The sequence below is a fragment of the Hibiscus syriacus genome, unplaced genomic scaffold, assembly GCF_006381635.1.
Source record: "Hibiscus syriacus cultivar Baekdansim isolate YM2019G1 unplaced genomic scaffold, ASM638163v2 tig00110627_pilon, whole genome shotgun sequence".
In the NCBI taxonomy this organism is placed as follows: domain Eukaryota; kingdom Viridiplantae; phylum Streptophyta; class Magnoliopsida; order Malvales; family Malvaceae; genus Hibiscus; species Hibiscus syriacus.
Genome location: NW_024062804.1, coordinates 347,789 through 364,349, shown reverse-complemented (window position 1 = coordinate 364,349; position 16,561 = coordinate 347,789). Strand labels below are relative to the sequence as shown.

Below are 16,561 nucleotides of genomic sequence, written 5' to 3'. Positions count from 1 at the left end.
TCAATGTGTGTTGTTTAATTTATTTAAATTTTTATTTGTAATTTCATATTTGTTCAATTTAATTCTTAAATTTGTATTTTTCATAAAATTGAACCATGATTATTTATATTCTTAGTAATTTACTCTAAATCATATACAATTACAAATTTAAATTCAACGTTAACGAAAGACGAAAATAATTAATCCAAAAATAAAAATTAACCTGATTTGAACTAAATCCGTATCTGATAGAGATCCGACCTGAATTTTATCTGCCAATGATGTGACCCGATCTGAACGAGATCCGCCTGAAGTCCATCCAAACCTGAATTAACCTACTTCGGACCTGAACTGTTTTGACCTGAATTGGCAACGATCCGAACTGAAAGTAACCCGGCCTGAACTCGAACTGTATCTGGTGTCAAGTCAACCTGAAAATGACCCAATCTGATTTGACCTGGACCCAACCTGATCCGGATCGAAGCATCAAATTTACCTGACTTCACCTGTATCCGATTTTACCCGACCTGACAGGATCCGACTGAAACCTGAACGATTACCCGATTTTACAACCCTAACTCTAAAGCTGTTATTTTCCATTCAAAATTGGCATAACCTGATGAGTTCCTTATTCTAAATGAACATCGAAGAGGTTTTTGAGTAGCTTGTTTTATTTAGGGAAAATGATGTCTGGATCCAATGGGCCGACAACAAACCTGGAGAATATGGAAAACTCTAGATAAATAGATATATGGATCAAAGTCCACTCAAGTGCTTGGACCACAACCATTTCATTTCGCAATACTTTCTTCTCAGTTATACTCCTTTTTTTAAGATACGTACAGAGTATATTATGACTTAATATTTTTTTACTCTGTATTATAATAAAATTATCACTCTGATTTTTATTAGTTTGAAATTTTAGATTTTTTTGTTTGATTTGGAGTAGCGGTGTAAAATGTATATGAAATGATTGAAAGAATATAATTGTGTTCGTGTTTGTTTGTTCGCTTTTTTGAAAGTGTTTATGTTTTGTTTATTTAGCATTCGTGAACATATACATTTAACGTTCGAAAATATATATGTTTAAAATTTGTGAACATATTCATTTACTGTTTGCAAATATATACGTTTAGCGTTCTTTTAATGTTCGATAATTAACACCGTCCTTTTTACCATTTTATTTGCAAGTCAAATGAAAATAGTGAAATTATACCACTAGTCCTTAAACTCATTATGATTTATAGTTTGAGCTTCAAAGTTCACCCTTTGTTTAATTTAATCTCTACTTTCATTAATATTTAAAATTAAAAAAATAAAATAAAAAAGAGAATCACATAAATGGGCACTCCTTTATTCCCATTCGTTCATTTATTAAATGAACATAAAAATTATATTCATATACATTTATTTAATTTAATAAACAAGTATAAATAAATATTATACGAACAATTCATTCAACGATATATTTATTTACACTAACTCGAATGCTATTTTAAGCAAATATCTGTTTGTTACCAAATTTTTCTACGACTTTCCATCTCTCTTTCTTTTCTCATTATTTCGCACGGACTTCTTCTTGGCATCTCCTTAGCAAGCTGCAAATTTCTTTATTCCCTTCGTTTTTAAACACTTAAATAAGAGGTGTTTTCGGTACTTAAAGTAGTGATAAAATGATCGAAATTCACCGACACACAACGATATGGACAATACCCGCCGGATTTTTAGCAAAGGGAAATTACCTTGACGTTTTCGTTGTATTGTTGGAATACGGTATTTTGATCTCAACTAGTAATTTCAAGATATAATTGAATTTTATGATCTGTAATAATTTGAAAGTTTAGGTATGTTTTATATATATAAAGCAATTTACCTGGCCGCATACACCCAATATAATGTTGATGATTGATTCATTAGTAGACTTTATTAGTTTCCAAAGTCGAAATTACCAACCCAATAAGCAAATTGTAGTTGGTAGAGAGATATAAAGTGGAGTATTGAACACTTGAGCACCACGACTCAATCGCCGCCTCACCGGTTGCTGACGCGTGCTGCTGATGACGAAGGCACGATTACTCATGATTTGGGTGAACCCTTTCGTAACTCCTAAACGTAAGCACTGATGTAAAGGCACGTTTACGGATGGATCATGGCGGAACGGCATAAAATAATCACTTTTTTAAAAAAAATTAATTTTTATATATTTTCTTTTGATAATTTAATTTTATCCTCTCTAAAATTCTTAAAATTTTAAAAATTTACATTCATTGTAATAAGATCATACATCTATCTTCCTTTTAAATATTCATTAGAGGCCGTCGAATCTTGATTCTTTCACGCTCAAAAATGGACAAAAGCACATTGTTTTCATTGACGACTGTGTGCGTTGCATGATATCAAAGATGTCACAAACGTTATATCCCTCTTCACATTCCAATACATATCGGATTTTGGCTTTTACCTTTCTGCGTCTCTCGGTTCACACTTCTCAATTGAAAAAGGTACCAAAATACAAAGTAAATACGCTTTTTGCCAATGATGCACGCAAATATCTCAAAATGTTAAGTACTCGGATTTGCACTACGGACAAGCACGATAAGAATTTTAGGTACTGTAATACGAAACTCGTAATACTTGTACACATTAAGATTATTGTTCTAATTTGGACATTTTGCGATTTGACTAAATCTATTACATTACTTTGTCAACGTTGAAAAGTTTGCAATGCCATAAAATTCTGATTATTTGTTAAGTACTTTTCTTCTTAAGCCGTTGCTAGAAATTTGTGTCGTTGAATACCAGATCGGTGCACCAAGAAAATCTTATTTCTTGAATCAGACTTTGAAAATGGAGGTATTCTTTGCCACCAAACTTGATATTCATGAATGACTAACGTATTTTGAAGAAAAAAATTGAAGCAATTCTATATCTTGACTATTTGTTTGTTAAACTATTTTTTAAAACATTAAATTTAATTCAAAGTTGAGAAATTAGTAAGAGATTTCGATTTTCGGTTCAATCCATTTTAAAAATATTGTAATGCTGACTTTATAATTTTGTCCTTAAATTAGTACAAAGGAGTGAAAATTTAAAATAATCGGACAGTTTGAGAATGCTTCTAAAAATGGAAAAATAATTTTTCGCCTCATAAGTAATACTAAAATACCCAAAATTTGATTTGAAATCATAGTTGAACCAGTGATTTTTAACCTAAACTCAAGAGCTCAAATTTCTAGTTTCTGTTGTGAAAAATTATTTTTGGAGTGAAATTATATTTTTACTCTCATTATTTAATTTTAATTTACAACATAAACCTCTAACAATTAAATATTAAATTGTACTTTTTAGAAATATTTTTAAAAATAACTTTTTACAATACTTTTCAAAAGTAATATCAATCTGGTTATCATTATCAAGAGAAATTTATCAATTGATTCTAATTGATATTTTCTTCTCAGAATGTGAAATTGATTCTTATTTAAGATTTAAAAAGTTATAAAAAATTAAGATATTATATAAAAATGACGATATTTAAGGTAGAATATCATGTTATTCTCGTTTTGTAACGTGTTGTTCTTCATATAGTAAGACATTTAACTTGGACTTATCCATGACATAAAAAAACTGAAAACTGGACGTATCCTAATTATTTATTCTTAAATAAAAAAAATTAAATTTTCCAAAAAAAAAAGACAAAAAGAGAGAAAGAGGACCCTACCAAAAATGTAAGCCTACAATTTCTGATTTTTAAGCCTCAGGCCTCTATATAAATTTGTTTATTACCATCAACAATGAAACCACTATTAACCGAAGCAATGAAGCCACTATTAACCGACCTTGTATCCACCGTGAGCTCCGTTCCACCAAATTTCATCCGACCTGAATCAGAACGTCCAAACCTCCACGACGTTATCTCCGATCATTCCATCCCCGTCGTTGATCTCCAACACCTTGATGGCCCCAACCGCTCCACTGTCGTCAAAGCCATTGGCCAAGCCTGCCAAGATTATGGTTTCTTTCTGGTATGAATCAATTTCTGCACTCCAAATTTACTTCACTCTAAAAAAAATATAATAATAATAATAAAATATGTTCGGCTTCGGCTGTAACGCTAATCTGTGATGAAGGTTAAAAACCACGGCGTTTCAAACGAGGTGATCGATAAGATGATGCATGTCTCGAAAGAATTCTTCCATTTACCGGAGAGCGAGCGATTGAAGAACTACTCCGATGATCCGATGAAGAAGACGAGACTTTCCACGAGTTTCAACGTGCGAACCGAGAACATATCGAGCTGGAGGGATTACTTAAGACTCCATTGCTACCCTTTGGAGGACTATGTTCATGAATGGCCAACCAACCCTCCATCTTTCACGTAAATCATTAAAAGGATATATATATATATGTATTATTTTAAATCATTCTCATTTCTTTGCTCCTCGTTTCCACAGAGAAGACACTTCCGAGTACTGCAAGAACACCAGGAGGCTGGCACTGAGACTGCTGGAAGCAATATCAGAATGCTTAGAGCTGGAAAAGGATTATATCAATTCGGCACTGGGAAAGCACGCGCAGCACATGGCGATCAACTACTATCCAAAGTGTCCCGAGCCGGAGCTGACTTATGGGCTACCCGGTCATGCCGATCCTAATGCCATCACCATTCTCCTTCAAGATGACGTGCCTGGTCTGCAGGTTCTTAAAGATGGAAAGTGGATTGCTGTCAACCCTATTCCTCACACCTTCATTGTCAACATCGGTGACCAGATACAGGTTAGATAATTAATACATATTACATGTTCTACAATCATGTATAGGGTTACATATTAGACGGAGAGTTTAACGAGAGAGAATTTTCTGGGAAAAACATATTCTAGAAGCAATCATAAGCATATAATATTAAATTTACAAAAAGTTCAACTCCTTTATAAAATCAGTTGAAGACTAATGTAGGTTTTTACACCTTTTTTTTGGGGGGGGGGTACTGGAGTAGACCGCTAGTAATTAATAGATATAAAAGTCAAATTCGTGAGTTGTTGGTTTCAACTCGACAATCTACAAATTTAGGTGGATATATATATATATGAAATTGGACAAGGTCTGCCCCGATTGTTCCATGTAGTTCTCTGTAAACTAATTTTGGTTAATATTTCCAAATATAATTAATGATTAGTATAATACATATAGGGTGAATTACACAAGATGTTCTTAAAAGAAAGTCCAAATGCTAATTTTGTCCTTAAGTTTCAAATTCTTCCAATTGACTCTCATTAGCTTAGATGTTAAATATCAATTCAAAGCTAATGCAAAATGTATTAAAAATAATTATTATTTAAATTATAAACATGAGTCTATTTAATGCATGAACAACTTAGATATGATGTGTTAAGAAAAAAAATAACCCACCTATATTTTAAAGATATTAACTTTTTTTAACACGTAAAATCTAAGTTGTCAATATAATAATAATTTAATCCATCTATTTTAAATATGCTTTTAGTTATATTTGAATTGGCATTTAGTGTCTAAATTAATGGTTAGACTAATGAAAAGAACTTGATTGACATAATATTGATACTTTTAAGTTCACTTGATTGATGCTTTTTTTTATACTTTGAGGGCTCAATTAGAATCTTCTCAAGTTTAAGAGATCAATATAAAATTTGAGCAGTAGTTCAGAGATTTTTGTCAAATTAACCCATGAATATAATCATAAACAAACTATTATTTCGTTGTTGTTGACCAGGTATTGAGCAATGATCGGTACAAGAGCGTGCTTCATCGGGCAGTGGTGAATTGCGAAGGGGAGAGGATCTCTATTCCGACGTTCTATTGCCCGTCACCCGAAGTCATGATACGACCAGCTCCGCAACTGCTCGACCCCGTCCAAAATCCTCCCATCTACAGAAACTTTACATACAGTGAATACTACGATAAGTTCTGGAAACGGGGTCTCAACGCTGAAACATGTTTAGACATGTTTAAAATTTAAGTACCTTGGTCCTTATGTTTTATGTACTATTCATGTTTGTTCATCAGCATCATGTTTGTTATGATATTCGAGGATCTAGGAATAAAGCTTTAATTCATAGGCCACTCGGATTTTGGTTTTGCTAAAAGTTATTGAAATTATGTAAGGATGAGTGGGGGAATAATTGAGATTACTTTTTATTAACTTCCATATGATGTGTGCTACACAGGGGGGAATACAAAATATAAATGTATCTCAATTTGCCCACCACGAGACCACAATACATTGATTTACTTTTGTTAGAATTTTGTGCTGACAAAGTAAAGTTTATAAGCAAAGAGCAGTTGTTGATGCTGCAATTATGGGGCTTCAGATTTTCATGTCATCACCTCATCTCAACAGCATTATTTTCTTAAGCATTTTCCTCTAGCTAATTCCAATTATTTCCTTGTATGTCTCCTTTACTTTCTTTAGCATGGCGTCCCTGAAATTTGAGGGTTCAATCATCAGTAAAATGGGAAGCTTTTTAAGATTCTGCTAAAAAAGATTGAATCAGGCTTACCTGTCTGGCTTGAAAAGAAGGTGCTTGTATGCAAAGTACTGCAAGAAGAGAAAAGAAATGCCCAAGAAAAACGAGGATTTCTGAATGTAAAAGCTTTGATGATTGAATTGAGCGCTTACCCCACTGTAGCCGATACCCACGGCCTCCAGAAATCCGGGAATCAAAGGAAGCCTATCAATTGCCTGTTCCAGTTTCACCAAAGTTAGAAAGTGATCAGTAAGGCTTAAAACTATCTGCAACATTTGAAACTAACCGAGACCAATCCAGCGGAACCGACGACGGCCACCAAACCTGATACAGCAACTGTACTGACCGCATACTTGTCCTCAACTTTGTCCCACTGAAAACAAATGATATCTTCGTGTCGTAAGCAGAAACAGAGACTGAAAGGAATGTGATGTCAGGCAAAAGTCTTACGGTTTCTTGTAATGTCTTGATAAACTCTGGCAGCTCAACTGGTGCAAGTTCCGCTGGAGCTTCACGGGTGGCGAGAGCCTCCCCTGTGGCCATAGCCATCACGTTCCGAGCAATCTTGCGACCTGACAAAAAGAGAGAGTTTGAATACCATTAGTTAGAGTGTCTCCATTTACGATCAAGCTGTGTTGATATATTGTATGATATGAGAGATTGAATTTTACAGTAAGCAGTGGTCTTCCAGGCACGACTTTGGGACTGAACCGGTGGGGGAGGAAGCGTAGGAAGAGTCACACACGGTGGTGATGCGGTGGTTGTTTGACGAGGAGCCTTGGCATCCACGAGGGTGGATGAGGAAGGGATTGATAGTGCACTGGAAGAAGCTGAAGCCATGGAAAGTCAACCTCAAACAAGATGTAAATAACTTAGGTCCGAGAGAGATTATAAGGCCAATGAAATGGGAAAATGATGCAATTTGGTTGGTTTCCATAATTTTATCTGCGTTATTTTTTGTTTCTTTACTCTCTTTTTTTCTCTGGTTTTAATTGTATAGAAAGAGATAATTGTGGGATGGGAATGTGGAGATGGCTCGTCTTCCGCGTTTGCATCCACAGAACCACTCATTCAATTGATCTAGATAGAGATAGTGTTGACATGGCAATTGGATAGGCTTTTTATGGTGTTTGATTCCATACAATGCTCCAATTTAACAATCTGCTTCTTTCCTTCAACATAATTCTGTGAGACGTAATCAATCTTAAGACAACTTTCATTCAAACTTTCACCATGTAAATATAGGTCGAGTGTTAGGGTTCAACAAATAATTTTTTATCAAGTATAGAAGTATTATATTTCTAAGATAAATATCAAGATTTGAGTCCACGTAAAATAAGATAACATAAGTATTCTTGATAACTCAACCAGTTAATTTTAATAAACTTGTGAGTTTTTTCTTAAGTTTATTATATGCTGTAAAGGTGAAGAGTTATGGACTTAGAAAGGAGAGTTTGAATAAGTTGGTCAGCTTTATGGGTTCAAAGTAGAAAATGAAAATCACAGAAGGAAAAACCCATTAGGTCTTTAAGGCTATTGGGCTTTGACAGATAGGAAATATACTTCCAATCCTTTCTCTCTCTCGGAGAGTGCAGTGACTGAATCTTGACCCTTTTTTCTTCTTCGTTGAGGTGGTGAGTATTCTCTATGTTTTTTTATTATTGAATATGATGATGATGGCCACTGTTGGTCAAAAACGGAGATTAAGGTTCTCCTATAGCTTTGACTGATGGATCAAAGATTAAGAGAGCCATTGAGGGGGGCCGATTAGGCATGATAATTTAATTTCAAATCGTTAGATTTTAACTCGATTTGATATGATAGGATTAGTTTTATTTAAAAACAAATTGGTTTGGGTCTAATTTTATATAGGGATAGTTCGAGACAAGTAGAGAGTGAAAAACATATGATTCGATCTGATCTGAGGGTAATAGTATATTTTTTCATAAAAAAGTATAGATAATTGTTTTAATACTCTTTCTCTATAAATATTTGAATTAAGTCTTTATTTTATGTCGAATCAGGTCGGATGGAGTCTATAATCTAAAATTTTGGACCATATTGATTCAAGTGAAAAATATATTTTGTAAATTAGATCGGGTTGGTCAAAATTTTGATCCAACCTAACCGGATGCCATCTCTAGACCCAAAAAGACGAAGCTTTTGGGTATAATTTTTCAAAAAAAAAAAAAGGCACAGATCTTACGGGGTTGATGGCTCTGCTCACTCTTTGTTTAGAAATGGGGAATAGCTTTAGCTTTCCCTTGGGGACGGCATCAGTCTCTGACTGTGACCCCATTTGGGGCATCTAAAAAAACCCAGCTTTAAAGCCTTAAGCCTGCTATTGTCAGGCAATTAGAGTCGGAAAATAAAAAACTATTGAGAATTGATTCACATATGGCAGTTCTTTGATTGGAATTTGTAGTTAAAAGAGTACAATTGTAATACATGTTCCACCTTCAACATTTAATTCATTGGAATTTGAGGAATGGGAAGGTTCTATACTCATTGAATAAAAATTGGAATAAAAAATGTTTTCCTTAACATTAAAATCATTAACAATTTCTAAGTAGTAATAGCTAGGAAAAACATAGTGCAACAGTCAAAGATGAATAGGGGAGTTAAAATTAAGATAATTGATTGATGTATAAATAATTGAGATTATAATTATATTTATATTAATACTTTAATTGTTATATTATATTTTTCGTTAAATATTAATAGTTGGTAGATTGATTGATATCATTTAATTGAGTGATTTTATTGATAGAACTAAAGATCGATAATTATCTTAAATAAATGATTACATACGTATTTTATTTCTTTCAACAATATTTCATTTTATATAATTTGTTCATATACCTTGTTTTGTGTCCTAAACAACAAATTAATTAGTCATAATTTTGTACATTAATCGTAAAGAACTAATAGTACTCGGAAACCGAAAAGAAATGAAGACAGTTTGATTGAGATGGAAAGAAGTTAGGGTGCGTTTGGTTCACGGAATGTAAGATTATCAGTAGGAATGTAAAATTATCAAGGAATATGATTACTGGGAATGTTGTATTTTGCGTTTGGTTGGTTTAGCAGGAATGTAATATTAACGTGTTTGGTTAAAGGAATAAAATATTATTAGAATGTATATTTGACCAAATTGTCCTTATTATATATATATATATATATATTTTTAACAAATTGGAAAATATTTATATTTTCTTTAAAAAATTTAAATTCATAAAATTTATATATATATTTTTTACAAAATTAAAAATATAAAAAGGTTTAATCTAAGAGTAAAATTTTATTTTAACTCCTGAACTTCATATAAAATTTTAATTATAGATTTTTTTGTAAATCTAAAATAGTTTAAGGATAAATTTGTAATTTAATATTCGTAGAATTTTTATTATTTAATGACAGAATAAATATATTTTTGAAGAAGAAAAATTTAAAGGCATTTTAATCATAAACGTCGGTAATCTAATAATACCTAAGGAAATGGAGGTAATGACATTCTCGGTAATATACCCAAAAAAATATACTATTGGTAATGTAAGATTACCGGGAATGACATTCCCGGCCAGTCAAACGGGGGAATGTGAGATTCCACCCAACCAAACACACCCTTAAGGGTGCGTTTGGTTCACGGAATGTAAGATTACCAGTGGGAATAAAAGATTACCAGGGAATAGGATTACTGGGAATGTTGTATTTTGTGTTTGGTTGGTTTAGCAGGAATGTAAGATTACCGTGTTTGGTTAAAGGAATAAAAGATTATTAGAATGTATATTTGACCAAATTATCCTTATTATATATTTGTATATATTACAATTGTAAAATATTTATATATTTTCTTTAAAAATTAAATTCATAATATTTATATAATTTTTTTTACAAAATTAAAATATAAAAATGTTTAATGAAAGGGTAAAAAAATTTAATCCCTGAACTTCGTATAAAATTTTAATTATAGATTTTTTTTTTGTAAATCTAAAATAATTTAAGGATAAATTTATAATTTAACCTTCGTATTTTTTATTATTAATGACATAAGAATGATATTTTTGAAAAAAAATAAAATTTAAGGTATTTTAGTCCAAACGTTGGTAATGTTACAATACCTAAGGGAAGGAGGTAATGATATTCTCGGTATATACCCAAAAAATCTACTATTTGTAATAAAATATTACGGGAATGAGATTCTCGGCCAACCAAACATGGGGAATCCATGAGATTCTCATCCATGGGAATTCCCACATCCTTGAACCAAACACCCCCTTATGGTATGTTTGGTTGGGGATGTGAGATTCTCATGAAATAGAATCCACATTCCCATGTTTGGTTGGCTGGAAATGCCATTCCGGTAATCTTACATTACCAATAGTGATTTTTTTTGGGTATATTGGGAATGTCATTACCCTTTTCCGGTTATTGTTGTTACCGAATTTTGGACTTAAATGCCCTTAAAATTTTTGTTCTTTCAAAAATATTCTTATTCTATCATTGAATAATAAAATTCTACGAATGTTAATTACAAATTTATCTTAAACTATTTAGATTTACAAAAATATATAATTAAATTTTATATGAAATTCAAGGTTAAAATAAAATTTAACCTTTAATTAACTTTTATATTTTAAATTTTTGTAAAAAAATTATATAAATTTTATGAATTTAAATTTTTTAAAGAAAATATAATATTTTTCAACTTGTTAAAAAATATAATAAGAATAATTTGGTTAAATATACATTCGAATAATCTTTATTCCTTTAACCAAACACAATAATCTTACATTCCTGCTAAACCAACCAAACATAAAATACAACTTTCTCAGTTAATCTATTTTTCTGGTAATCTTTTATTCTCATTGATAATTTTACATTCCGTGAACCAAACGTACCATTAGAGTGATTAAAAACAGGTGATAATAACATTGAAAAGGGTGGAAGGCAGTGTAGAGGGTTTCAGAAAAGGAATAGATACATGGTGGATTGGGTCTCGGCTTGGGGGGAAGAAAAACGGAAGGTAAGGCTGTCATAAGGAAAGCAACACGAAGATCAAAATGACTATGACATTGGCTACAATGAGGGTGATTTTGTCTCTGCCTCGCTCCATCTTCTTCTTTCGATTCTTTTTTCACATGGGGATGTGTGCTGCAGCAGCTTACAATGAGAGGGTGATTTGTCTCTGCCTCGCTCCATCTTCTTCTTTCGATTCTTTTTCACATGGGGATGTGTGCTGCTGCAGCAGCTTCCTTATGACAAATTTCAGTGTGGGAACGTGGGTTGCTCACTTGCTCTTTTTGAGCTTCATCGAATTAAATACCTTTGACTTTGATTATTTATGTCAAAACCCTCTTCTTCTTCCAATACGTCTGCTTAATCGAGTCATGACATTGTTAAGCTAAAAAAGTTTGTCACCTCAACCTGCTTCAGCAGACGGGCAAACCTTGGTAACCCATTCAAGCATATGAATGATTTAGATTGTATTTTTCAGTCCAAAACATGAAATTTAGGACACAATGTGACAAAAGTAGTATTAAGCTTTATAACCCCATCCATCCTTACTGCCATTCTTTTCTTTCTTGTTAGATAGTTCCAGGCTTTAAGGCTCTATTTTGGCTCCAAAAAGGAAATATATATAGGAATCAAAGTCAGCTGCCTAATGGAATGATGATATCTTTCTTCATTTTTTATCTTTGAATAGCGAATATTTGATGAATTGCTGCTGCTATCTCATCCGCTGATCTTAGCTCAGAGTCGTCCTCCATCTGCCATTGCCATTTCCAACAACAAAACCAAACCAACAAGAAAAACAAGACAATTGTTTTAAGAATTTGCAGAACTAGGAATTCAGCCAAAAAAACAAAACAAACTTCAAAAACGAATATTTACCTTGAGATTGAACGAGTAGAGAACAGATGCTTGGGAACTGGTAATGTTGAGATGCAAAACTGTTAATCTAAAACTTTCCAGGGTGACATGGCTTTGCACAACGACCAGCTCTTCTTGAACACTGAATCTTTAAGTTGACATGACTGTTTATTACATTAACCTCTATTTCGGCTGCACTAGATTTGCTTCTGCGTTTACTTCATCTCCGTAATCTGGTTCCATGGCGGGCTTAAGTACTGAATTATCACCAATATTTCTACTTTAAGTTCTCTCATTCTCTTCGTGCTTCCAGGGATTGAAGAAGTTGCTCTAGCTCCTTAACGAAGTCAATTGCACCCCAATAATTGAAGCTTGGTCTCCCTGTAAAACATGGCTTTCGTTAAACCAGTATTAACAATGGGGCTAATGTGTTAAAGTTAGAAAATATATACTCTTTCGATATAATATGGAGGCAAGAGAGAGCGGAGGGAACTTAGATAATCGTTCATTTGGCGTCTGCGGTTGCGTTCGACGGCAATGTGGGTCATGCGTTGGCTCTCGACTTCTTTGTTCTTCGCCACCTTTGTTCGTTTTCGCTTCCTTCGTTCTCTTGTAGCAGTAGGAGATTTGGGAAGTTTTTCAAAGGTGAGGACCCAAGTTGCTGCCTGTCTACTACAGTTGTCTGCCATTGATGACTTGCTTGGTCTTGGTTCGACCCGGAGCTGGGAACTTCGAAACATGAACCCGAAGGGGGGCTTTTTCTGAGGTCTTTGGTCTCCGATTTTACTGGTGAATGCAAGCCAAATAGTATTTCATGCGTGACGCAGCTTTCTAGCTCTAGTGCCTGAATTTGGGTTTCCATTCCGGATGAAAGGATTGTGTTTAGCTCCCAAGGCTTCTTCAAGTGTTGCAGCCTCAAAAGGGTCTGGAAATTTGGTTCTTTGAAGGCAAAATGCTGAGGGGATTCAACACACTGAAGCATTTGAAGAAATGGCATTCTCTCTTCAAAGCTTGGTGTTGAAAACTGTCCTTCTTCACCAAAGCCTTGTTCTAAGCATTCCACCTCCAAATGCTCTCCTAGGAACTTCAATGAACAATTTGAAGGAGAAAAACTAATAAGCAAATTAATTAACTGGATGGAGGGCACATGATTCAACCCCAGCATACAAAAGAGAGAAGGAAAACAGAATGAGAATAGAATGTTGAAAGAGTAAGAATCAGCAGTAGTACAGTAGTGTTTTCCAGGAAAACAACAATAAGATGCATCGAATGCAAGCATTTTTTTAATAGAGTAAATGCAGTCTATAACTTGATTCTAGAAATGGGATTCAAGAAAAAGCACAAGTCCTAAAAGTAAGCAAAGCAACATACATAAGGATTAATTGGTCCTTGGAGCTTCTCCATAACAGGTTAGTAGTAATAAGTAGTTGAAGTAAATGCCTTTAAATCCCTTTCTCTTTCAACCTCTGTTCCCTTCTCTCAGTACACAACATTCCAATATCGATGGCTAACAAATCAATACAAGTAATAAATGTAACACCCCCAGTGAAGTAGAATAAGACCTTAAAGGCTTAATACCCATAGCCAACCCGCAAATTTATTCCCTTACTGGTAATAAATTCTTTGAATAACTCTCACTGAAAAAGCAACAAAAAAAAAGGTGAAATTCTAAACAGGGCTGAAATGCGCAACAATGGTGAAAGTAACAAGTATCGTGAGAAATGAAGGGTGGAAAAATACCCAAACTGAGAATGAGGAGATAAACAGTAATGTATTTTCAGTATTTGGAAGTGGAAGGTTTGGTGAAAAACAGAGGGTTAGTCTGGTTTACAAGGTCCTAAGCATTATTGGCGATGGCAGTTTTGACCAGCACTGGGACACACGGTTGTGGGGACTGCCCTTTCAGCGTACACCAAAGGAGGTAAAAAGCTTTGGAAAGTCCTGCTATGGATTTTTCACCCGTCTGATTGATGATGGATCTTGATACTAAAATTTTAAAAAGGTGTTGCCAATTTCCAATTTCTCATAAAACTGAGAAAACAGCTTGACTGGGACCTAATAAAACGTTAATTGTCTTAAAGGACAGAAATTGTCTACAAGGGGGGATATTGAGTTTTAGATTTGTCTTCTGACTTGAAGCCTCAAGCACCAATCAACACTTTTCTTTGAGTATAGTTGAAATTGAATTTTTGGTGTGCACCAACCACCCTTAATGATTTGGTTTTTTTCGAAAATTCCCCGTGATTAATATATTTATCGATATAATATTGGTCAGATTATATTTTTTGATCTAACACCCGTAGCAGTAAAGCGCGCTCCTTGCCCCTTGCTATATGTTGATTTGGCGTCACATAGGGTATAGCGCGACCCCTGTACCGCGCTATACGCTGACATGAGTTACACGTGTGTATAGCGTGCCCCTGATCCGTGCTATACGCCACGTAGGGGTATAGCGCGGATCAGGGGGCGCGCTAGACGCCACGTACCGAAATTATATTTAACGCTGTCCCTGGTCCGCGCTATATTTATGAATAATATATATAGCGTGGTGCAGGTACCGCGCCTTATATGGTTATAAATACCCTCCTCCGCCGGTTAAGTTTTTCACATCTCCTGACATCTCTCCTCTCAACTTATAAATTAATACAACAATTCCGTCAACGAGTAATAATTCAGGCAATCTTCTCATATTTGATTTAGAAGTTCGTGCGATTTTTCGTTATAAGGAATTTGTTATAATTTTTAATTATACTTATTGTTTATTATCATTATTTGAAAAAATATTATACTAATTATTTTCAATTAATTTTTATGTTTGTAAAATTGAAAAGCGAGAGCATACGTCGAAATAGTTTTGCGGTGCAGGTAATAATATAATATTATATTATTTAAATTATTTACGTTGATGTGTAAAAAATTTATTGTGTTATATTTTCGTTTATTTATAATTTATTTAATCAGGTTTGTTTCAGTTATTTTTTTTGCAGATATAATATTGCTGCACTTTTAAACTCAAAGAATGACGTGACTTTCAGCTATTGTTTATTATGATCGTGAAATTCGAGAAGATGAAACCGGCGTTGTTTTCGTATCAAATGAGCGTGTTGAAATATCATTCAAGATAAACATAACTCTTAAGGAGCTGATAACGAAGATTTCGAGGAAGATTCATGTTGGAAGTAATAAAAGAATGTCGTCGTTGCAGTACAGATTTCCAGCATCATTGTTGCCATAAACTTATACAGCGTTTGAACTTTCGAACAATGATGATGTTCAAATTATGGTTGAAGCTCAAAGTAATTATTCAGACGCCGCTATTGAGATGTATGTATATTTTGTTTAAGTGCGTGCTGTTCGGGGTCAATCATTAAGCTCCCACTATGGGCTGACTGAACAAGTTGATCAAGTTGACAGCCCGACTACAGTAATGTGTAATGATTTTAATGTCATAATGGGGAGATATTCATCCGCAACTCCTTACGATATATACCGAGGTGGGTCCACGAACAATCCGTATGGCAACACCGCGTCCAATTCAAGGGGAAGACATTCATCTGCAAATTTCTTTGACCTTAATATGGAGATGTCATCGACGCAACAATCTGTGCAGTTTCCATTTGACACGATGGCTTCAAGCTCCAGGGGAGGCATTCGACTGTGAGCTTTTTCGATCTCAATGTCGATATGGCTTCTAGTTCAAGGGGAAGACTTGCAAGTAGTAGGTTCTTCGATCTAAATGTGGAGCGCATGGAGGAACCATCATCTCCACCAGAAGAACCGCTTCGTGAGCCTGGTGCAGATGGTGCTGAGACTGGACTATTCATTCACCCAGAATCATCGCAATTCAACTCCGATGATGATGATGTAGATGAAATTCCAGGAAATGTGACACAAACTGACCCTCATGCAAACATGTATGAAGTTGATTATGGTGCAATGTACGGGCCAGAATTTGCGGATATGCCTCATCTCGGTGACTATGGATATTACTCATCAATAAATAATGGTGAGTTATCTTTAGGCATGGAGTTTTCAAGCAAAGAAGAAGCGATGATGGCTATCAAAAATTACAATATCCGTATTTCTGTTCAGTCCAGAGTCAACCGATCGACAACCGAAAAATATGTATGCTATTGTACCCGACGAGAAAACGGATGCAATTGTATGGTTCGCGTATCGAAAATGAAGAGGAAAAACAACATATGGGA

General features: G+C 34.2%; 2 protein-coding genes and 1 pseudogene across 2 annotated transcripts; 1 reads left to right on the top strand and 2 right to left on the bottom strand.

Moving 5' to 3' along the window:
* Nucleotides 1-3,729: 3,729 nt before the first annotated feature.
* On the top strand, nt 3,730-6,006 carry LOC120136346 (protein DMR6-LIKE OXYGENASE 2-like). The gene is made up of 4 exons (XM_039152399.1): nt 3,730-4,001; nt 4,107-4,354; nt 4,431-4,752; nt 5,726-6,006. Exons 1-4 carry the CDS (start codon nt 3,771-3,773, stop codon nt 5,969-5,971), a joined length of 1,047 nt encoding a protein of 348 aa, XP_039008330.1. The 5' UTR covers nt 3,730-3,770; the 3' UTR covers nt 5,972-6,006.
* A 216-nt stretch (nt 6,007-6,222) lies between these two features.
* LOC120136386 (protein CURVATURE THYLAKOID 1B, chloroplastic-like) lies at nt 6,223-7,429 on the bottom strand. The gene is made up of 6 exons (XM_039152430.1): nt 7,151-7,429; nt 6,930-7,051; nt 6,766-6,852; nt 6,632-6,694; nt 6,513-6,550; nt 6,223-6,434 (listed from the first exon to the last, which is right to left on the bottom strand). The coding sequence occupies exons 1-6, from the start codon at nt 7,317-7,319 to the stop codon at nt 6,377-6,379; spliced, it is 537 nt and encodes a 178-aa protein (XP_039008361.1). The 5' UTR covers nt 7,320-7,429; the 3' UTR covers nt 6,223-6,376.
* A 4,694-nt stretch (nt 7,430-12,123) lies between these two features.
* On the bottom strand, nt 12,124-13,837 carry LOC120136379 (annotated as a pseudogene).
* Between the last annotated feature and the right edge of the window lie 2,724 nt (nt 13,838-16,561).

Bases quoted from the DNA above. Each gene is read 5' to 3' on its own strand.
- LOC120136346 (XM_039152399.1), top strand. From the start codon at position 3,771: ATGAAACCACTATTAACCGAAGCAATGAAGCCACTATTAACCGACCTT. The intron at 4,002-4,106 runs GTATGAATCAAT...TCTGTGATGAAG, and splicing joins AAGATTATGGTTTCTTTCTG to GTTAAAAACCACGGCGTTTC. The intron at 4,355-4,430 runs GTAAATCATTAA...TCGTTTCCACAG, and splicing joins ACCAACCCTCCATCTTTCAC to AGAAGACACTTCCGAGTACT.
- LOC120136386 (XM_039152430.1), bottom strand. From the start codon at position 7,319: ATGGCTTCAGCTTCTTCCAGTGCACTATCAATCCCTTCCTCATCCACC. The intron at 6,853-6,929 runs GTAAGACTTTTG...ATTTGTTTTCAG, and splicing joins TCAAGACATTACAAGAAACC to TGGGACAAAGTTGAGGACAA. The intron at 6,435-6,512 runs GTAAGCCTGATT...CTCAAATTTCAG, and splicing joins CTTCTTTTCAAGCCAGACAG to GGACGCCATGCTAAAGAAAG.